We start from the raw sequence: 23764 nt of genomic DNA, 5'->3' as shown, positions 1-23764 counted from the left end.
AAGTAAGAAAATAAATACTAATCATTTAAGTGCATTTCTCAACATGTGGGTAATCTTTCCATGTAAAATAAATTTAATGCAGCAGAGATTTTTGTTATTTTTTCAGTAATACTGACCACCCTCCCCTCCACACACACACACACACACACACACACACACACACACACACACACACACACACACCTCTTATGCATTCTTCATTGCAATCATCATTTATGTTTGCCAGGTTTAATTAATACAAGTCAGCAACTTATTGCACGGTAAGGTTTTATTTGAATAGTTGTCATCAACACAGTATCCCATATGTTTGCCATAGTGAAATTATCAAACTTTTCCGTGCACTGCTATTCCATTACATTGCATATCATCAGAACCACTATTAAGATAGTATGTTTTCTCTTTACTTACTTACAATCACCTCCATAATTGCATACCACATAACTGAATGGATAAAGTGTACTAAATTTCATGACTTTGAATCCCTGCGCCTATCCCCATCATTTACTTCCGCATATTACAACCCTTCTCACAGGTCTCCTCCATATGAAATTATCAGTATAAACATCACCATCATCCTCATCCTCATCATCTTACTCCCAGCTCTGATGATCTCATTGTCAATAGGATGTTAAACATTAATCTTCCCTCCTCCTTCACCTTCCTAGAGACCTAATACATAATAATTCATGAAATATCCCTACATTCCAGTATATTCCTGACATCTCACACTTATGTGAGAACATCATGAAGGTATTAGATTAATATTTACTACATAACTACCAACTCTAGAAAACCATAAATATTACTGCTTCTGAATATTCTACTTTACAATCACCAATCATGACAAGAACATTCATAGCTTACTTAATTTAAAGATTACAGTTTTCACACTATGCGATCTGAGTTGCAATGAAATTTTTCCCGATTTTCAAATATTTTCTAAATATGAATGTGATACTTCTTAAAGAATATTACTATGACAAGTTCTCACAACAATTTTAACAGAACTTCTGTTCTTTCTCCAGGAGGTTTATCATTCATTAGTGACTTATTTGTACAAACTTACTGTAGAATCTATAATTCAGATTTCCTATCTTCCATTAAATAATTTAACATCAATATAGGTTTGAAGTCCACATCATAATGTAATTAGGTGAAAGGACCCAATGTATGTGAAAAAGAATTACCATGGTATGCACAACATAATCACAACACAAAAGATTTGTCAGTTGATACAAGAAACATAATAATAATATTGTGTATTAATAATTGATATCTGAAACATTCGATAATGCAGATGATATTAATTTATCTTTATGATTAGTGTCTTCATTGTGGTAAATCCCCCCCCCCCCCCTCCTCCTCCTCCCGAGGAGGGGTGGGGGGGGCTCGCGACTCTTTGCACTCCTTGGCAGGCTCATGCTTGGCTACCATGGGGACCCATCCTTTGCAGCATCTTTTCCCTTCTGTGCTGCATGTCTATCCTCTTGCTATTCTTTTTCCCCTCCCTTGGGGAAAATGTCTAGATTTTTTCGAGAATTTTCCGCACTGTCTGTATCTGACATAAGAACAGTCTCACAACTGTTTTTTGTTCCCTTTTCCTTTCATTGTTCACCTTCTCCTATCCTTCCTCTGCTTCACTGTTTGAGGTTCCTCTTTTTCTGCTTCCTCCCTGTGTGCTCCTAAAGGCTGGCTCACATCCCTTACATGTAACAGGTGACTGAGTAATGCATAATTCCCAGCCCTGGGTTGACAAGCAGGGTTTGCACATACTCGCTGGTACAGGCCAGGCCCAGGGAGGTGTGATTGCCTGAGCTGCTACTTCCCTAACTTCCTCAGGTAATTCTTGTTTGTTGTGTGTGATTACTATACCTGTATTATCAGCAAAAAGAACTAGCTTTGCATCCTCGTAAATATAGAGTGGCTAGTCATTAGTATATCTAACTTCTTTGTAATGAATACATTTAACCTCTTTGAATTGGAACTACTGTTATGAATCTAAGTAAGCATCTTTAAACTTAAAATATGTTAATTCATTTGAACATTTCAAGAGCAGTGGATAGAGATTTTTAACAGAACAAAAGTGACAATTCTGTCATTAAGTAAGAAAGTTGGAATAGATGATCATATATTTGGAAAGTTTGTAGGGACTGAGTAAAGAATGTGATGCGGACTTTATGAGCAATGATGTATTCTGGGGAAAAGAACAAGAAAAATGTAGAAATGAAAGACACTGAACAGTTTATGGAGCTACATTGTACTTATGACAACTATTGAAGACTCCATATCAAGGGATTTCCAGGAATGAAAATTATAATCTTATCTAATTATATTTAATAAACTACCAATAAATAAAACAAATGAGAAAAATCTCTCTAAAATGTCTTCCAAAGTAAGTTACAGGATCTTCCCACTTGATACTCTTAATAGAGAACACCATAGTTCTCCATACTTTCCACAGCTTTCACATAAGACTAATTCATTTCTTAAAATCACAAATGAACTTACAAAAAGTAGGAAGAGGGGCAGAGGAGCAATGGAGATGGGACAAAATGGGGCTTGTGATACATGAATAATAAACAGTTTACATCTAAGTGTGAGAATGTTTACCTGCTTTAATCTCAGTCACAAAAAGAAATATGTGGAATGATTCACACAAGGAAAAAAATCTCTGTGGGGCAGAGAATTTGAAAAGTATTGATATTAAAATGAAATGAAAAATTGGGCTATAAATTAATGTTCAATTACTTGAAGCATGTGACACAAAAGATATTTCAGATAGAGTTTAATTGTGTTATTATTTGTTGTGCAATTAAAAGAGCATTGTATCAGACTACCTACAATTCCTGTCAGCATTGACTCTGCACAGCAAACGGTGTGATACAACTTCACTTTTATGCATTCAAATGTTCATTCATAGTGTTTTGTAAACTTAGGAAGTACTTGTTTTCCATAGGAGCTTTATCAGAAGAAGAAGAAAAGCTGTTGTATAGCAAAAATCTGAAAGCAGAGCCTGAGCAAAGCATCCATTATTTAATGAAGAGCTCCAATGATGAACTCTGCACCCCTGTAGGTAGGTGATAAATTTCACTGCATGGCAATCAATAAAATTCAGATATGAATGTAAACAACAGTAAACCAACATCATAATTACTGAAAGTACAACTTTTCTATTAAACCTATTATCATTTTCCCAGAGTGTGGACATTTTTAAACTTTATCAGCTGTTAAATTATTAAATGAAAGGCTAATTCCATAACAAAGTGTGAGGAAATATTTTCCAATAAATGTAAGTCATACCTTAAAAACTTAACAGCAGCTGTCTGCTGATAAATCTATTCCCAGTATATATTATCCATGGAACAATATATATGGCACATTACAAAAAGGACTTGCATGAAATATTCTTGAATATTGGTGTATATTACTTTAATTGTGCACACTGATTTTAATATTCATTTATTTTCTGGATGCCTCAGTGGACGTCATCCTAACAGACAGGTTTAACAGTATCCAAAACTAAGTCCATGAGCTGCTTCAAGAAGAACAGCACTTCTGGGAGCAGAGTGCTAAAAGTAGCTGCCAATACTAATAAATACAGCACATTGTCATTATATTCAGAAAGCACTTGTCAACTGCTATGTTATTGGGCAAGTTACTATCAGATTGATACATCCTCATTTGCAATACAATGGGGTTTTAGCATTCTTTTCATTATTCAGAATGAGAATTAATAATAAAGAGATACAATGTACAGTGATATGTGCAAGAAAAGTAAGAATGAGTATAAAGTTAGAACAGGAAGATATAGAAGAAGTTAATGTTTTCAGATATCTGGAAAGTATTATTATGGACAACATGAGATGTAATAAGGAGGTGAAACATATAGCAATTGCCAAGAAAGCATTCAAAAAGAAGATGGGGCTTCTATGTGAGTATATGGACAGTGATCTCAGGAAGAGACTGGCAAAGAGCTTCATATGGAGCACGGCGTTATACAGAGCTGAGACCTGGACACTGAGAATAGAGAAAGAAATAAGAATAAAATCATTTGAACTGTGGAGCTGGAGGAGGATGGGAGGGATAAACTGGGAAGACAAAGTGAGAAATGCGGAGGTTCTGAGAAGAGTAGAGAAGAGTGGTGAAGAGAGAGAAATTTTAAGGGTAATCAGGAAGAGGAAATACAATTGGCTTGTACAATGGATGAGAAGAGATTGTTTACTGATGGGTGCTATGAAAGGAGCAGTGAATGGAAGAAGAAGAAGAAGAAGAAGATACCAAATGGTGGTTAGTGAGGGATAGAAAACAATTATGAGAAAACAAAGAGGGTAGCAAATGACAGGACTGCATGGAAAACTACATGTGGAGACCTGCCATATTGTAGAACACTGATGATGATGATGATTACACTGAAAATATCCCTCACCTTCCTTTCCACCCTCTGTTACAAATGTGTTGTATATGACACCACAGCAGCTGCTAAGTTGAAGATGTGGTAGCTATAGGAAGCCTCTAAAAAGGCGCAGTTTTCATATAAGGTCAACATTTTTTGTTCTCCAATTAATACAGATGCCTGACATTTTGACAGCATGATCATACACAAACATCAAGTTTTGTATCTCATGGTAAAGCCACATGGTTGGGAAGGTTGTAGTCAGGAATTTTGAGTGGTGTGGGCTTGTAAATAAAATACCCATGTTTAATAAAAAGAAACCATACAGTTTTATTTTCTGGCAATGAGAATTGCCAGGAGGTGAGAGAAGATAACTGAAGTAGATCCAGTCTCTCCTTGCAGGAGAGAAATGAAAGGGTAAAGTTTGAGGACTAAAGTCTGCTCTGGTCAGTGACTTGGAACTGAAGAGAAATCCATTCAGTGGGGGCCTCTCCAAGAGCCCCCCCACTCTCACAAGTCTGATGAGTCTGTATCATTATGTGATTGGCATGGTGACTTTCCTGATGATGATCAGCCTATTCTGGTCTGAATTGGTCAATTCTTGTTACAACAATGGAAAGGCAACATTATTTTGTAAAATTGTGTACAGGATTTGAAAACGGCAAGGCAATTTCTGGATGTTTGCATCTGAGAGTGCATGAAAATGGGGGGAATTGTTCAAAAGAGAGAAAATGAATACAGTTCAAAACAACTAACTGGTGTTTAAATCTACCTCTAAAGGATTCAAGTGGCACCTGGGAGGCCATTAACAGACTAATGGGCATATTGGCCAAGGGGAATGCGGAAGTCTGATTGCCTGATTGGTTAGAAACCTGGCTGCCAAGAGGGCATCAGGGAGGCCCCAGCACACCCTTGCTCGCATTCTCTGTGGTCCCCAGTGGACCATTCACAGTCCTCTGATCAGTTGGTAGAGTGTATGATGGAAGCACACCCTTTTCAGTGACACTTCACCTGAGCATCACCTTATCAGTGAAAATAGTATGCAATTGAACAAGGCCCATGTTGGCAATGATATGTAGTGGCAGCCTCGACTGAACCACCCTCCATCTAGCCACTGCTCTGCAGCTAAACACAGTTTGGCTTTATAAGGAATGAAACTTTGAAAATTAAAAAAAAAAAATATCTAAAATAAACTTTTCCCAGTCAATCTGTCAGTCCACGATGCACAAGTAAAATAATAAAAAAGAAAAATCGAATGTTAGTCTGGAGGCACTTTATGCATCACTATGGAGTCTTATGTCTTATAAAAGAGGGCACAGTCACTGTCTCCAAGGACATGAAATGAAAACATAGTGCCACTGTTTGTCATTTACACTCTGCAGACAGAAATCTTGGACCAATTTTTTTTCCCACTCTTCTAGAAGTTAACTGAGGTCATTCATATTGTGTGCCCTTGATGAAAGTGATTTCACTGGTTGGGAACAATAGTGAATTCTGTACCATTTTACAAATTTTCTCGATTGTGTTCTTACTACTTTATTTGGTACAGAGGTGTCACCATCTTCATTGATGTTGGATTCATCAAATACCACCCAAACCACCAGAAAACATTTAAACATGTTAGTTGTGTGTTTACTATAAACTGTATGTAGTTCCCATAAAACATTTAATATTGCATGCTTATGTAAGACAACTAGAGTCCTATAACAAAAATGTAACATAAAGTACCTCAAGAAGTGGTTAAAATAAATCCAGAAATATTGAATAACACTGAACCTTCATGCAACAATGGTTACATTCTAAAATGTACATTAGAATGGTTGGTCCTCTTATGTTCTTCTGACTCCTCCAGTCATATTATAACTCATTCATAGTACCCTATCATAACACAGTTCAGATGTCCCTGATACCTTCCTTCTACGCAGTGAATGTCTTGGTGAAAACATTCATCATGTTCTTCACTTATAACTCTTAAATCTTGTTCTTCTTGTTGGTCATTCTTTCTTAGTGTAATGTTGATTATCTTATCTACTGTCTCACAGGCAGAGAAAGCAAGAGTATTTGGTGTAGCCATCTTCAGCCCCAGAGGAAATCCCAAAATTTTAAAATCACCACAAACATCCCATTTTTAACAATCACCACAAACATCCCATTTTTAACATTCATATTTTAGTTTTTCCAAGAGCAGCTTTATATTTTCTTAAGTCTCCTTAAGTTGTGCAGAATGAGATACTGGTATTGAAGGAAATTAGTTCCCATTATGCAATAAGACAGGTTTGAGGCTTATACTGGAAATATCTATAAATAGACACCATTGATCTGGTTCATGAGGAATCTTAATATGTTCAAAGAGACCATTGACATCACCATAAAAACAAAGATTTTTTTGCATCTGGTAGAAACATGCAAAATCTTCATGCCTTACCTTATATTTTGTTATTTTACAGGATTTATGAAGTACATTGTTTCATATGGGATACAAGAAGTTCAACCTTTGATTCATTTAGTTTCAAATCGCTAACAAGGTCATTCAGTTTCAGCTGAGTAAAGAGCTGTAGTTCCAAATTGCAGTCACCAATAAAACAAAAATCACTGTCATTACTTGAATTTGTCTCTTCACTAGTATTCTGTATTGGCAGTGATGCAATTGGCAGCTCTTCATTATGTGGTACTGGAGCAATAGATGATGGTATGCTAGGGTACAGCATATTTGCTCTGCTCTTGGTACTTTTATAATGTGCAATCTCCACCATACAAAAATAGCAGTTTACATGATGATTTGCAGGCTCTAGCTATATTCAGGGAATTGCAGGTGGCATTTATATTCTTGTTCTACATAGCCAACCCTCTAAAGTAGACCAGCAATGGCCACAAATAATGTGGTGTGCCAATGTTACATATTTGTCTTCAACATGCACACCAAAATAAGTGTGGTATGCCTTGCAGAACTGTGTACTGGGAACAATTTTATGTTTCACTTATTTAGATACAGTCTAATGTCTGCAAACATAACGAACTGTGTCTGCTGGCAGTTTACATCAGGATGTTGACATTTTATATTTAAGGATCACCTTCAATGTTACTTTTAACCACAGAAACAGCTCAACATTCACAAATACATTCACGCATAGGGAAAAATATTCATATAGGGAGTGTTTGTTTTAACTTTAGACAACTAAATATCTCAAAAATGTTGCATCACATGAAAAAAAAAATTGTAGGTGAAAAGTTGATATTAGTAAAAGGGACTGGACGGGGTCAACTTCGTATTTTCAAAGGGGAGTCCCTCATTTCTATTGCATATTCAGATCATATGACAAATAATACATATGATTTACCATACCATTGTTTTCCCTTCATGGTAGGTGGTGCTGTAATTGACAAATATTACCTGTGCCTGTTTTTGCAATTATAAACTGGTGCATTTGATTTTACATTTCATTTATGATGTAAATGTTAACCTTTATATTTTAACAGTTGAATTTGTGATCAAATGTTACATGAGTGTTGTAAATGTGATTTTACATTACAAATAGACATTGACATTTCTGGCAAATAAGCTACTTGTATGGTAACTTAATTTTCTGTTCCCTATGGGGTCGGTTGTAGTGAGTCTGCAAGCCGTCTGAATGCTTGATTTTTAATGTTGCTCTGGAATCCTGCTATCAGAGTGACTGATATTGTTGTGTGCCAGCCACCTTAGCACTTGCACTGGTCACTGTGTAAGTATCGGGAGAATAAAAACCACAACCATTGTAATAAGATAACACACCCATGAAATGATAGTCAGGTGCACCTGCCATGGATACTCACAGAAATTAAGCACCTCAAAGGTGAGAGGCAAGAGGACTTGCCAAAGTCAAAACATTCCTAGATCACAATAAATGCAGAAATTAAAATAAACATCCTGTATGTCGATGCATGCAGATGGCTTTTTAAAGAACTTTTTTTAAAGAATATTGAACCCATCCACATATATTGCAATAAAGTTGGAACATCACATTACAGTGATCTGGTGGGATGACTGCCAGAAAAAGTGGTGAATTCACATTTTTTTCAAAAATCATTGAATTACCAGAAAGTATCAACATTAAAAAAAATATTGGGATGCACATGTTCAGTATATTTTTTTTATTCAATAAACATACATAAATAATATAAACAATTTTAGTTATATAGTGAAACATGCAGCTAATTGCATCAGCAAAAAGTACTTTAAAACATCAAGCTTATGATTAGTCATATTGTATGTTGCACCTCAGAGAATCAAAAATACAGAAAATCTTAATATTAAAAAAGAAGATTTACCAAACTAGATATGCACTTACTTCATAAATGAAACAATGTCATTAATCTCTAAATCCACAAATCAAGATAAACCATAATGTCTGAAAGTAACTTGTGGCACGACAGTCGATCCAACCAATGAACATGACGTACACACTTCAGATAATGTGGCCAAAGTCGTGCTGTTTGCAGATGATACTAATGTGTTAATAAGTGCACCAAAGCAATTGCTGCATAAACTGCAGGTAAAATCCTCAAGCATGTCCACCATTAGTTCAGCACAACCAGGCTAATATCAAACATAAGAGAAACAAATGACATGCAATTTGGGAAAATAAATCAAAATGTAAATCTAGATCTGGTGTTGTGCAACAAAGCCTTGGACAAAGCAATAGCTACAAAATTGCCATGGATCCATGTTGATGAAAAATTTAGGTTTAGTTACCATGTAATAAAACTGACATAGAAACTTAATTAAGCCATTTCTGGTCTAAGAATTATTGCAAACATTTGCACCACAGAAGGTGTCACAATGGCATACTTTTGCTATTTTCACTCTCTTGCAACATAAAAAATAATATTCTGAGGTATTACTGCTTGCCATGAAATTCAGAGTTTAACATTACAGAAGAGGGCCACCCAAATAATAACACACTGTTCACTACAGACACATTGCAAACCCATACTCTTAAAGATTGAAATACTATCAACACAAATGCTAATTTTCATAGTTTCATTTGAAATAGCCCAGCACTCCATACACAGCATACAAAAGGAACTAAAACACAGAGGAAACATGAGCCATATTGGTATCATATTTTATGACAGACTGAAAGTCTGTATCAGAAAGTTACAAGATGAATATAAATTTATAGCAGAACTTAAAATATTTCGGCTCAAAAAATGGTTTTACTCTTTAAGTGAGTATGTTGGCCACTAACATTTTGTTAACATGTTTATACTAAGCTGAAACTAAAAATACTGCCATTCTCCCCTTAACATTTGTATAATATTTACGTATCTAATGGACAGCTGCTTTCCAACTGAATCATTGTTGTGTGTAAAAGGATTTACTGCTAAGGAAATATAAGAGTACAGACTTATGAAGAACAGGTCAAGAATTTATAACAACAGAAGCATTTATGCATAAATTTGATGTATGGATCATTCTGTATTATCTTGTGTGTATTTTTTTCTGTATATATTTGTATCTCACATTTTTCTTGTAATGAATTGACATAACATTTATATGTACATTTGAAGAACAGCTATATAGTATTTATTGCCTACAGATCACAGGGAAATAAATAAATCATTTGCAGAATGCCTAATATTAAAAAGGTGGGAAGGATAAAGATTAAAATTGCTATAATAATGGATGACATATTGTCCAAGAGATTCCACAACTGTTGATATATTCTAAAAATATGTATTATTACAGTTTCAGTTGCACATGTTGACACTGGATTACTGGTTTTGATTTTCAGCACTGATCATCCTCAGATTTAGAAATAAAATGAAAGGAAACATTAGTGGATAACTATTTCTCTAGATGAGATATACAGAAAAATATTTGAAACTGAGGACATTACAATTGTAGGTGTATACTGAAATTACATATAATGACATTGTTTAAAGTATAGCACACATAAAATAGTACCTTATTCATCATGAATTATGAACTCCCACCATCTTCAAAATGAAAAACACAGCCAGAGTCATAGAATAAGGGTGACAGTACAAAAGCATGCATTTGAGCACATTCCATGACATCTAGCTTTATACTGAATTCACTATGCAGAATGCAAATCCATGCATCATAAATGATGGCTATGACAGGGAGGAAGGTGGAAGGCAAGATAAAATACTGATATATGCATTCTTAAACTATTACACACAACTGTCTAAAAGGGCAGTACAAATAATTTGATCTTAAGAAGCACAATAGATAATCCACATGATGTTTATACATGACACATCTTGTTGAAATTTGTTAATAAAACATTGAACTAAAACACAGAGTACATGCTGTTTCCAGCAGAGGGCATCTGGGGCATGTTGTGCTCTTGTACACAGGGCTCAATCTGTTTGCAACCATGCTGCCAATCACCCTCACTGCCTGCAAATGTGGCTAGCTGCAAGGGTCCACACTGGGAGGCTGACATGGAACTCCTGTAGGTGATGTGGGTGGACGAGACATAGACCCACGTGTGAGGATGGAGCAGTGTGGGGAGGGACTGTGTCCACCATGTGATCAGCTGACAGCATCCAAAGTGTAACCCTCCCTATGTGGGTCACCGTGGCTGGAATTAGATTGTGGTCAACCCCTCATGGGAGTGGGTTGGAGCCGGTGATCGACTGATGAACTGGGTCCCCTGTCGGGTGGGGCAAGTTGTCTTGCAGCAGGATGAAGATGTGGTTGTAGTCGATGAGGATGGTGACATCCCCCACACATTCGGGTGGGACATTGGTTTTCAGAACCCCTAGAGGGGATAGCGGAGGGAGAGTAGAGAGAGAGGAAGAGAGTAGAGAGAGAGGGCGAGAACCCGAGGCACAATGTTGATGGTGATGCAGGCGCATGTTCGGGTGAGGGCTGCAGCAGCAGCTCTGAGGCGTCATAGCTTTAGCACAAGTCCTCAGGGCTGGGAGACTGCATAACATTTACTGGCATGAAAGATGCTGAGTCAAGGTGTGCCGGTTTCATGCAGTGGATAGAAACAGTGAGTGGCATACCTTTAACCCAGATGTCCATCATCTTAGCATTGCGGTTTATGATCTCATAGTGGCCTGAATATGGTGGGGGGGAGTGGGGCCCGGACATTGTTGTCACGGAGAAAAACAAACTTGCATGAAAGGAGGTCGGAGGACATTTAGGAGCTGAGAGATGTATGGCTAGAGGAGGAGGGTCAGGGAAATGTTCGCAAAATGTGTTTGTATCTGGCTTACTAAGTTAGGAAGGGCGGTGGGAGCATCAAGGGGGGGTTGGCTGGAACAGCTCCACTGGGAGGACAGGGTTTTCACCATAGACGAACTCACTTGTGGTGCCCTGTATGACAACTGTAGCCCAAGGAGTACCCATGGGAGGACCTTGGTCCAAATACTGTTGTGATACTGCAGTGTTGTCTTGAAGGTGCGATGCCACCATTCTACCAGTCCATATTCCTTGGGGGGTCACCACTGTGGGATTTCAGTTGGGCTGTAGCCCAAGGAAAACCCACTTAATACTGTAAGACTTGATATATTTCATATTGGTAAATACAAACGTCCATATTACAGCAAGTCATACAGTGAAATGAATAAGCAAGATGGTGCAGGCCACAAGGTTAAAGAGTCAAAGTTCTTGTGATGGTGAAGATATGTTGTTCGTACTTGTTGACACCACATATTTCTTGATCAAAAGTCCACGGATGTACTGCTAGTTCATAATGTCCAACAGGCACATTATTTGAGTGGATAGACATGTTGCCATCATGAGGTGCACTAACAAACTGACCTCCTGGGGGTGCACAGATTCCCCCTACCAGCCATTTTCTGTGTAGTCCATTCCCGAGCCAATGGTGCAGAGGCAGTGGCAGCAGCATTTGTGGTACCATAGGTGTAGTTACTCTGTCCACCCTTGCCATCAGATCATTGTGGTTGCTGAGTGTGTTCTTAATTAGACCCAGTGCTGGTTCCCAACTTTCTCTGAGATCATAGCTGCAGTCCCAGTTGATGTGATTGTCCCTGATGCAAATTTCGATTGCCTCTCTAATGACACTGTCCCAGTGTACATTCATACTCCATTGCATGATTTTTAGACATACAGCCCTCTGTGACTGCTGAGTTGTTGAGATACATTAGTAGAGTGTGTTACTGGTGTTCTCAACATGCATCTACCATGGCTCCCACTGTTTGTTGAATATATGTCTTATCACATTAGCACAGAGTCTGATATATCCAGCCTATTGCAAACTGAGGTCACCTTCCACACTCCCCAATAGTGCCCATGTTTTATTGGGAGGGAAAAAGACAGTTCTTACTTCATGCTTTTCAGTAAGCATCTGATTTTTCCCAACTGTGTCTCCATGTGTGGCATTAGGGCGGTGGCGACCTCTTCCCCAGTGATACCTTCCATCTCCACAGGTAGATTATAGTGCTTGGAGAGAGAGCACACCAAATCTGCCATTCTGAATAACCATTTTTTCAGAACACATTTCTGAGGTGTCCGAGTTCCTGGGTAGACACTGTGTATCTGATATGGTGCACACTCTGTGTGCTAGTGGTTTTAATATCCCATTACTTTACACAGAGTGGTGGTAGATGGCTCCACACTGACCTGTATTTGCATGCATACAGCCACTGCTACCCTGCACACAGGAATGGGCTATTAAAAACACGTGCACAGGGCACAAACCATCTCAGATATAGAGAGTGCACCCTAAGAACTAGACCACCTGAAAACTGTGTTTAAAAAAATGAGTACTCAGAATTACTCAGATTACTCTGCCCCGCCACTACAGTACAATCTGTGGAGATGGAAAAAGTCACAGAGGAAAATGTGGCCACTGCCTTTATACCATACACTGTCTGGAAGAATCAGATACACACTGAAAAGCACTGAGTAAAATCTGGCTTTTGCCCATTCAGTAATCACGGACATTATTGAGGAGTGTGATAGCTTATAGAAGACCAGGGTAAATCAGATTCCACGCCAATGTAGCAAGACATACATTGGAGAAACAGTGTGATCTATTGAAGATCAATGCTGAGAACACCTGTGGTACACTCTACTATTGCAGCCCAACAAGTCAATAGTCACAGAGCACTGTTTGTCTTGAAAACATACAATGGAACATGAATGTATCAGAATTGTAGCACAGCCTTCAAACTACTGGGACCATATCATTTGAGAGGCCATTGACATTCACACCAGGGACCATCTCATCAATCTCATCAACAAAGACTGCTGCTACAATCTCAGCAAGACTTGGGAACCAGCACTGGGCCTAATTAAGATGACACAGCAAACACAATGATCCAGTGGCCAGGGTTGACAGAATAACTACACCTATGCTACCACAGATACTGACACCATTGCCCACAGGTACAGATTGCATAGAGAATGGCTGGTGGGAAACAGGATATAAATCAGCAACGTGCTCCCAGGAGCTCAGTTTGTCAGCACATCTGAAGATGGCAATATGTCTGATCACCAAAATACTGAGCTTGTTGCACATTATGAACTGGCAGTGCACTCATGGACTGTTCAGTCACAATTTTATTGAGTTCAAGTCAGGATGGCTCTGCAAATAATACAAACAAATCAGCTGAGTAATTTTTGATGTGCTTGGTAAAATATATTACCTAAATTTTAAGGAAAACAAAGCTGATGTGGAATGAGACCATAGAATATGTAGAAGAAGAGAAAAAGATAGCACATAAGAACTTATTGGGAACCAAACTGGATAAAGGTCTTAAGAAAAATGAGAAAAAATATATGAGTGGCCATAATCTCCTGAACACTATGAGAACACAAAATGTAGACACTACATTTTTTAGACTAATAAGTCTGAATGAGTATAATACAAACATGGATTAAGAACCTGAGGATGAAGATAGGGATATCTCACCAATAACTGCTAAATAAATCTAGAAAAGCAATGACTATTTCAGTTCCAATAAAGACAATAGGATGGATAATAAAAATTGTGAAACTAGATTTGATTATTGACTATAGTATCTATGACACTGGTATTGACAAAGCAAATTAGATTTACAGCTGTTAGCCATTTGTCTTAAAGACTTTGAAGTGGTAAATGAAACTTTGATCCATTTATTAATTATACACAGTGTAAACAGCTTTATTTCACATCAAGGAAACACGGGGTAAAATGTATGCCTACTTGACTTTATGATGACAGTGGGAAATAAATTGCTTGAAAAAGGAAGGGGATTTACATTTCATTTTCTAAAGAAGATAATACCTGTGAAAAATACATAAATGCAGTTTGTTACTGAAAAATGTGTTCTCAATGTGGGAAGAAAGTCACTAGCAAGCATGTAAAAAGAAGAAAACTGATGGAGAGGTAAGGAGTGAACTGCCATCTTTTGTTTTTCAATGTTTTTGTGGACTTTCCCACAAAAATAAATTATGTTTTAATCATAAAAATTATTGTTAAAATCAAAGCACTTAATCCTGTGCTTTTATAACTCAGGTCCATAGTTTCATGAAACAACAAACTAAGCTCAAAAAGGCTGACCCTTCAGCCTATTCAGACTCTGCGGCTTTAAAGTCTGCTGTCAAAGAATCCAAACAATCTTACATGTACCCTTTAATGTTGATAGACTGCTCTTCTATAGCCCTTTGATATACATACACAACTCAGTGGTTCCAAAGTTACTCTTCAGCCCATGCAAATGATCTCTTTCTGCATTTCTAATCATTTTCACACAAGACTGTGTTTTTGATGTCCTTTAAGTTTGATTGTTTTGTAGGCTTCATTTTCCATGATATAATTTCACCATCAGTTGTGCAATTACAGCTGGCTGGTGTGGCAGAGCGGTTCTAGGTGCTTCAGTCTGGAACGGCGTGACCACTATGGTCGCAGGTTCGAATCCTGCCTTTGGCATGGATGTATGTGATGTCCTTAGGTTAGTTTGGTTTAAGTAGTTCTAAGTTCTAGGGGACTGATGACCTCAGCTGTTAAGTCCTATAGTGCTCAGAGCCATTTGAACCATTTTTTTGTGCAACTACAAATGAAGTAAATTAGGACCTCTGCTACAGTCTCATAAGATAATTAATCTCACAAAATGATTGTTGTTTGACAATATATCTATTTCATTTGATACTTGGTGCATCAGCTGGCAAACAAGATGCACCTCACCTCTTTCCCATCCCCCCAAACAGAAATGTTTAGGCATTGAAATAGGTGATCACACTGATCATACTACAAACAATGCTGTGCCTACCAAATACTTACCATTGTTCAGACATACTCACAAAATCAAGCTGAACTGCAGTACATTCCCATTATCCTAATACCATATGTTTCCTCGCAGCACAAGGAGAACATATAGTCAGTAGCTACAAATTATGAAGTAAATACATCAAATGCATATCAAAGTAAGATTCTCCATTGAAATGAGATATCACAGTGACTGCTCCAAGTCTGTTATAATCAACATTTCCAACCCTGATGATTGACAAAAACATTTGTAGCTGGAGTGTAACAAATACTGTAAGATGGTTGTCATTAACTCAGTTGTAACTATCTGTGTTCTTGAAGTGCCGATCCAACATGAGTAATCACTAAAAAAGGATAGATTACTGCTCCTTCTTTGGAGAACCTACTGAAAAAATAGAACACAAGCTAAAATTTCATTTGACCTTAGTCCCTGAAACTTCTGAAGATATTTATGGAGATTGTATGTTCTAGATTTGGCTCCAAAGTACTTCCCACCACTGAGAGTTGACTTCTACAATCATGAGCAATCTGCCAAGCACTTTTTCTTTAAATTCAGATGTTCTTACATTTCTCTATCAAATAACTCAAAAGGATTATATTAAGTTTCCTAAAGGCATAGTGTCATGTGAACATTTCCTAGAATACTGCTCTTAGTATGGAGGGAAAGCTTATTATTCATTTAGTGTGCTTCACCTTGCCTATGACAGATTATCTTGTCTGTTATTTCAGACAAATCATAAACATTTACACTCAGGGAATAATTTCTATCAGTTGTTTCCTAAACCAGTTACTTAAACGAGTTGTTGACCAGTGTTATGAAAATTACACCATCACATACTTTGAAGAGGTCATGACTCATTTTGTGCCTCTCAGTGAGTGGTATGCATAAGTTGACAAGTTAAATAAGAAAATGCTATCTGCATGTCACATAATTAATGATTATTATTATTAAACTAATTTTTAGCTCAAGAAGAAGCTAACTCTTAATCTGTGATGAACTGATTGCATAACTGTATGCTGAAGAGAATTAAACCCAAAAGGTAGCATTTATTACTTTATTAGCAAACGTTTAGTTTATATTACTGTGGTTTCAATATCTTAATTCATCATGTACCTTTATGTATACTCATGATTATCTGAAGCCAATGAGTCTGGATTCTGGATTTATTCTCACAAGAATTTTTGTTCCCAGATCCTACTCTTTCTGGACGGGAGACAGTTTTCTCTTGTGTTGGTAGCCCTCTGAGAACAACTTTACACAGACCTCAGGATTCTCCTTTACCCCTACCACATTATTTATGTGGTAATGAAAATCTTGTTGAAAGCAGCAACTTGAAAAATGAGTGTGGTTTATCAGATTCTCTCTGGCATGACTCTCCACAACTAGTTGAAATCTATCAGGTATGTTGACTATGTATGGTACTTAACCAATATTCTGAATATATGTATTTTAAAATTATAAAAAAATAAAATAAGTACACTTGTGTGCTAACCACAGATCACCACCATGTAAAATACTATATAAAATTGAAATAAATGCTATTAATAGGTGGCAAATATTGTCTCCACAACTCTTGCAGCAACTTTCTTTTCTCAAATCTACCACATCATTATCATCAGTCTATCACATTGGCTCAGCTAGATAATTATGATTTTATCAAAAATAAAATTTTAATTTCCAGTGTTACTGTTTTAGAGTGTGCACAAAAATCTTGCTCCCTACATGTATGAACAGTGTGGCATGGGAGGTAACAGCTGTAATGGTGGGGCCACTGCACAGTAGGGCAAGTGCAGTGTGGTTGCTGAAACATATGCTGATCTCACGCAACTTCTAAGATACAGCTAATAAGACTGAAACTGATTGTAAGAACAAGTTATGTCAGTGTAACTAATTGACTATTAATTTGACAAATACAGATGTTTGACAAAACTGGAATCTATTAGAAACCTTTTTGTGCAGCAGCCATTAGAATTTCAGTATTAAGAAAAACATAGCAATCAGTGACAAAATCTATCATTTCTTGAAGCAGATCTAGATTTTGACTATTCTTATTCATCATTGGTGCAGTTGCCAACAGGTGAAATAGGCCCCAATATGTTGGAATATAAACACTAATAAATGATATGCATGCCCCTGTCATTTATTAGAGTTTATACTCTGACACATTGGGACCTATGTCACCTGTTGGTAACTGCACTGTTGATGACTATGTAATAACCAAAATCTAGATCTCCTTCAATAACAATGGATTTTGTGACTGATCATTGTCCTTTTCTTAATATTGAAATACAGATGTTCAAAATCAGTAGTATGTGTCTATACCACCAAGAAACAGAAAAAATAAGAAACAATTGAGGTTGCTGCTACTAATGGACAAGTCTGCAGCTCGTGGTCGTGCGGTAGCGTTCTCACTTCCCGCGCCCGGGTTCCCGGGTTCGATTCCCTGCAGGGTCAGGGATTTTCTCTGCCTCGTGATGACTGGGTGTTGTGTGACGTCCTTAGGTTAGTAAGGTTTAAGTAGTTCTACGTTGTAGGGGACTGATGACCATAGATGTTAAGTCCCATAGTGCTCAGAGCCGAGAGCCACTAATGGACAAAGCACACAGTACAGCAAGTGTCAGGCAGCCAGGGTATCAATCCCTTCAGCACAAAAGGATATACTCACACAGTGCTCAGGATGAGAATGTGTTTCTGTGCATGGACCAAGTTATTTGGTATGTGCTCTACAAATTAAAGTTGTTTAATTATGGTCCATCTATGCAACATCACAAAAGTGTTTTATCTGGGTGATCAAATGACTCAGTTACATTGATACTTGTGGAAAGGACCCAGGTGAGGGTACTCCATGGAAGATGCCTGAGACCACATGTGTTGTTTGACAGCAGTACACAAAATGTGTGCACATATTACCAAGGATCAATATGAACTGACTCCAGAGGTAGTCCTATGGAACCACTGTGCCACTAACCAGAGAGTTTTCCCTATGTTAGCTGATGCCGTTGCTGCCGAATCACTAGAGAGACCCCACCCCTGGTTATGTGGAGCACTGGAGAGTGTGTGACACTGTCATTGACCTCCTCTTTTTATAGGCATGCATGACCAGCTGTATTGTGGCAGGTTGCCTATGTCAGGCACAGCTGGACGACAAGTGGATGAAGCTAGATGTGATTGTTACTGGTCAGTAGAGTGAATGAAGTGAAGGGGAAGTTGATGTGGTCATCTGTAGTAGGATTACTGATCAATAATGGAGTGGGAGGGGGGGGGGGGAGGGGGCAGCCACGATTGGTGGAGTTGGGGAAATTGTGGCTACAGGTGTATCCTGTTTGATTTGCAAGGTATCAGGCTGTGGTTGTTTCTTAGCTGCTGTGACCATGAGTGTTCTGTCAACTAACAACAGAGAAAAGATGGTGTCAGGGTCAACATCCTGTGGAAGTTTGTAATGGCAAGGGTATATTCCCAGAGGTGTCACTTCATTGCTCTGCTGTTTGCAGTGCTGTCCTTCCACTACAAGAAGGCCATCAGCAAGTCAACCAGAGTTCTCCTCAGGTTGACACTGTTGGATGTCTACTTGTACTATAACTATCTTGCCATCATGACCAGTGTTACTAACGTCATTCCTGGAGGTGGTGCTATTTACTGTCACCTCAGACATATCCTGTAGGTTCCATGCAGGCTTGATTCTATTGATGGTAACAGTTATCAGTTTCCCCTTCAGTTTGCTGTCAAATATGTTACTGTCCCATCTAATCACTCTGGTTGCAATGCTAGGGGATAGTATCATCTTTCGGCATTATGTAGTTGCAGTCCTTTAGGGCTTGATGTGAGCCATGTGCATAGGGAGGGAGATGAGCAGAAATAGTTCTTTCTCTGTTGGTAGTAGGGATGACTCTGTGAAGTCTGCCAGTAAAGGATTTCCACTATAGACACGTGGCGGTCTTTTTTATACTCCAAACAAATGAATAAAGCACACATGGTAGGGCTTCCATCCACTTCCTCCATGACACATGAGGGCTGTTTTTAGTGTGCAATGACAGAACTCCAGTGCTCCATTACTTTGAGGGTGGTAAGCTGTGACTTGGAAGCACTGAACACCACACAAGTGGTAGAGTTCAGTGAAAGTGGTGATTCAGATTGTTCACCTTGATTGGTCATAACTGGGGAGGAACAACCAGAAGTTCAAACCCAAAAATTGATAGATGCTTTTGCCATACATTCTGCAGTGATATCACATGTTGATATGGCCTAAATCCAGCAGATTACCAAGTTAATTGCTTAAAGCATATAATGAATACAACCTGGGTGGGCGAGGGACCCAACAAGGTCTAGGTGGATATGCTGACAACTGCTCTTAGGAACTGTATATAACCATATCGTGGTTGCACATGTCATCCTATTTTAGATCATTGGCAGGCAGCATAAGTCTGCATCCAAGTTCTACAATGTTTTGTGACATTTGGCCACATGAAGCAGTGTGTTACAAGTTTTATTATTGGATAGGATGGCCTATGTAGTTTATTGAAGATGAGTCTTTGCATGCTGAGAGGTATTAGTGGCTGAAGATGATCCTATGAAACTTCACACAGTACTTGTTTCGTGGGAATGGGAACAGTTTGGCATTCTGTGTGCAAACTGGTTATGGTGTCACGCAAGAATTCACAAAATTGAATGCCCTGTACTTGTTCTTCTATTAGTTTGTCATAATCAGTATCTACTGAGAGTGCATTGGTCCTGCTATGGCAGTGTCAGCACCATGAAGATGTTGAGCACAAGTTGTGAATTGCACAATATAATTTAAATGGTGAAAGCTCCATAGGCAGAAAGTTTTTGCTGGACTGCAAATAGAATCTAAACCTACTTCAATACTCCAGAATTCACTGTATGGCACATGGCAGAGTATACCCCATATCACTACTAGTCATCTTCTTTCCTGTTCTCCTCACAAACAGAACAATGGAAAAGCAACTCTCTGTATGCCTCCATATGAGCCCTAATTTCTCATATCTTATCTTCATGGTCCTTATGTGCAATGTATGTTGGAGGCAGCAGAATCGTTTTGCAGTCAGCTCCAAATGCTGGTTTTGTAAGTTTTCTCAGTAATGTTCCTCAAAAAGAATGTCACCTTCCCTCCAGGGATTCCCATTTGAGTTCTTGAAGCATCTCTGTAACACTTGCATGTTGTTCATACCTACCTGTAACAAACCTAGCAACCCACCTCTGAACTGCTTGCATGTCTTCCTTTAACCCAACCTGGTACGGATCCCAAACACTTGAGCAGTACTTAAGAATAGGTCACTCTCACAATCTATATGTGATCTCCTTTATGGATGAACTGTACTTTCTCAGAATTCCACCAATAAACCAAAGTTGACCATTCATCTTTCCTATCACAGTCCTCACATGCTCTTTCCATTTCATATCACTTTGCAGCTTTACGACCACATATTTAAATGATGTGACTGTACTGAGCAGAACACTACCAACACTGTATCTGAACGTTACAGGTTTGTTTCTCATATTCATGCATTTTAACTTACATTTTTCTACATTTAAAGCTAGCTGCCATCCATATCACCAACTAGAAATTTTGTCTATGTTATCTTGTACCTCCTACAGTCAACAACTTCGACATCTTACTGTACACCACAGCATCATCACCAAACAATCACAGATTGCTGCCCACCCTGTCTGCCAAATCATTAATGTATGTAGAGAATGATGCAAGTCATATCACACTTCAGTGGGGCATTCCTGATGATAACCTTGGCATGTTTCCAGGGTCTTCTGCAATGCAGCCAACGTGCAACGTAGCACCTGTAACCTTACCCTCCCACACATCACCATTAAAATTCTCATTCTTAGCACAAATTTTGAAAACTTTGAGAGGAGTAAGATTACAAAAGAACTTTTTTGCTTATCATTTTGTTGTTGTTACCGTCTCAAAATCTTGTTGTCTAAGAATATATTCTTGCTGCTGAAAATTATGATTTATCGGGTTCCTGCAGATGAAATAACAGATAGAGATTTGCCTGTTTCTATGATTTTCTTTTATTTTTATCCCATTCTTCTAAATTACAACAACTTTACAATTTTCACTTTTATCACACCAAAAATTACATTGTTGTTGACTAGTTTAGAAAAATGTCTACTTCCATCAGAGGCATACCCTCCACTACTTACATTCTGCGGTACTCACAATTTCCAAAGAGTTTACAAAGCAAAAGAGTTTACAAACTTTCTTGACAGGAGAAGATTCTTTACCAAATTATATGATTACTTCATAAATAAATCCAGAAACAAATTTAATAATTAGCATTAGATTGTGCAATTAATAATATGAATTTTAAGTATGCCAGAAATTTTGTAATTTCAGTTATTTTTAAAAGAAGAGTAATTTTAACTGTTAGTACATATCAATTGTAACACATTAATTTATTTTTTATACATATTAGCCTGAAATATAATACATCGTGTACAAAATCATATGCATTCTTTTAGTGAAACAGCTGAGATAATTTTAACCTATGCAAGAATCGGTAGTATACATGGCACCAGTTATCACTATATAAAAATTGGTAATGTTAGGGGAGGGTGACTCTTCATACGTCACTTTGTAGGTCATCACTCCAACTCCACAGGCACACCATCCAAAGTCAGGCAAACTTTGCCTCATCTGCAGGAAGCAGCCTAGTTTAGAGGACATGCGCAAGAACAGTAGAGGCTGCCACACCGACAGACATTTTGCTGCATCTGCCTCACCATTTTCCTCTGCCAATCCTAGCTCACATCACTAGACCCAGACGGGTAGTCATCCACCATCCTGATATAACTGCCCTTGTCCAGCTAGCATCAGGGAGTTCTGTCTCCACCAGTAGAATCAGAAGATTGCCAGTACCATGCCGCTCGATGTTGCCCTTGCCACCCGGGACCAAAACGCGTCATGACCTGCTGGTCTGGTCATGGACTCTAATGCTGGATCTCCTTGCACTGCTCATGAGATGGGATTTAATTTTCTGCCTACTGTTGACATCTAAGAAGATAATATGTTTTGTTTGCATGAGAACTTTGCAGAAGATAGTCTCACACACAGATTTACTTGTGTTGTTTTCATGAATTTTAAGTTGTCAAAGAAGTCATTCCTTTATTTTTAAGAAGGGCTCTTCTTAGTTGTTTTGAACTGTTAACAGATTGCAGAACTTATATTTGTGGACATAAACTGACTGTCTCAATAAATTGATTTTTTAGTGTAATCAGCTGACTTACCGTGAAAGTGCCCCAAGCCGGGACACTTCAACCCTTGTCTCTTATGAACACTCTTCGTCTAGGACAACATACTGGGTTCTATAACTTAAGAGTTCTTTAAGCCACTAACATATCTGTGAACCTACTCCATATGCTTCTATCTTCTTTAACAGCTTGCAGTGGAGCATCATGTCAAACACTTTCCGGAAATCTAGAAATATGGTGTATGTCTGTTGCCCTTCATCTGTAATTTGTAGTATATTGTGCGAGAAAAGGGCAAGCTGAGTTTTGCATGAGTGACACTTTCTAAAATCACGCTGATTCATGAACATATGCGATTGGCCTCAAGAAAATTTATTATATTTGAACTGAGAATATATACAAGGATTCTGTATCAAATCTGTCAAAGGCCAATGATCAGTGTAGATGGTCAGAGGCCCACTGTTCACATCATCTTTAAAATTCTGTACTGTTTCATACACCTCCCTAACATAAGCCAACCACTCACTCTGGGAGTCAGCCAACTTTTTGGAGAAGAAGCATAGTTGTTGTCATGTTTCTGCTACCAATGGTCCGAGAACCATTCCAATTTCCGAATCACTCACATATTAGGTGATGGAAAATTTGCAGGGGGCAGTGGATGTGCCAGCTTCATAGCCTGAGAAAGGCACTCTTTTGTTAGTTTGTTAGTTTCATGTTCCATGGATCATTTGGCACAATAGATCATAGTGATGTAGAATGAGTTATTTTATATTCACATCAGAAATTAATTTGTACATATAGTTATATTCTCAACAGTTTGAAATTGGTTTCTTTTCCAAAAAGAAGAAAGATATACAAGATGTCAGTTGGTAATTCCTGCCCACCATCTTTTACACATTACAGTAATTCTTCTACAGA

At 38.0% G+C, this 23764-nt stretch overlaps 1 protein-coding gene across 1 annotated transcript in view; it reads left to right on the top strand.

The window, feature by feature from the left end:
* Window positions 1-23764, top strand: part of LOC124556461 (glutamate receptor-interacting protein 1) — a 615250-nt gene that overhangs the window by 531990 nt on the left and 59496 nt on the right. The window contains exons 15-16 of the mRNA XM_047130411.1: window positions 2957-3073; window positions 16817-17025. Coding sequence (XP_046986367.1) covers window positions 2957-3073; window positions 16817-17025 — 326 coding nt within the window. The remainder of the gene's footprint in view (window positions 1-2956; window positions 3074-16816; window positions 17026-23764) is intronic.

Source organism: Schistocerca americana, chromosome X (assembly GCF_021461395.2).
Source record: "Schistocerca americana isolate TAMUIC-IGC-003095 chromosome X, iqSchAmer2.1, whole genome shotgun sequence".
Lineage (NCBI taxonomy): Eukaryota > Metazoa > Arthropoda > Insecta > Orthoptera > Acrididae > Schistocerca > Schistocerca americana.
The sequence above is the reverse complement of the archived record's forward strand: the minus strand, read 5'-3'. Positions and strand labels throughout refer to the sequence as shown.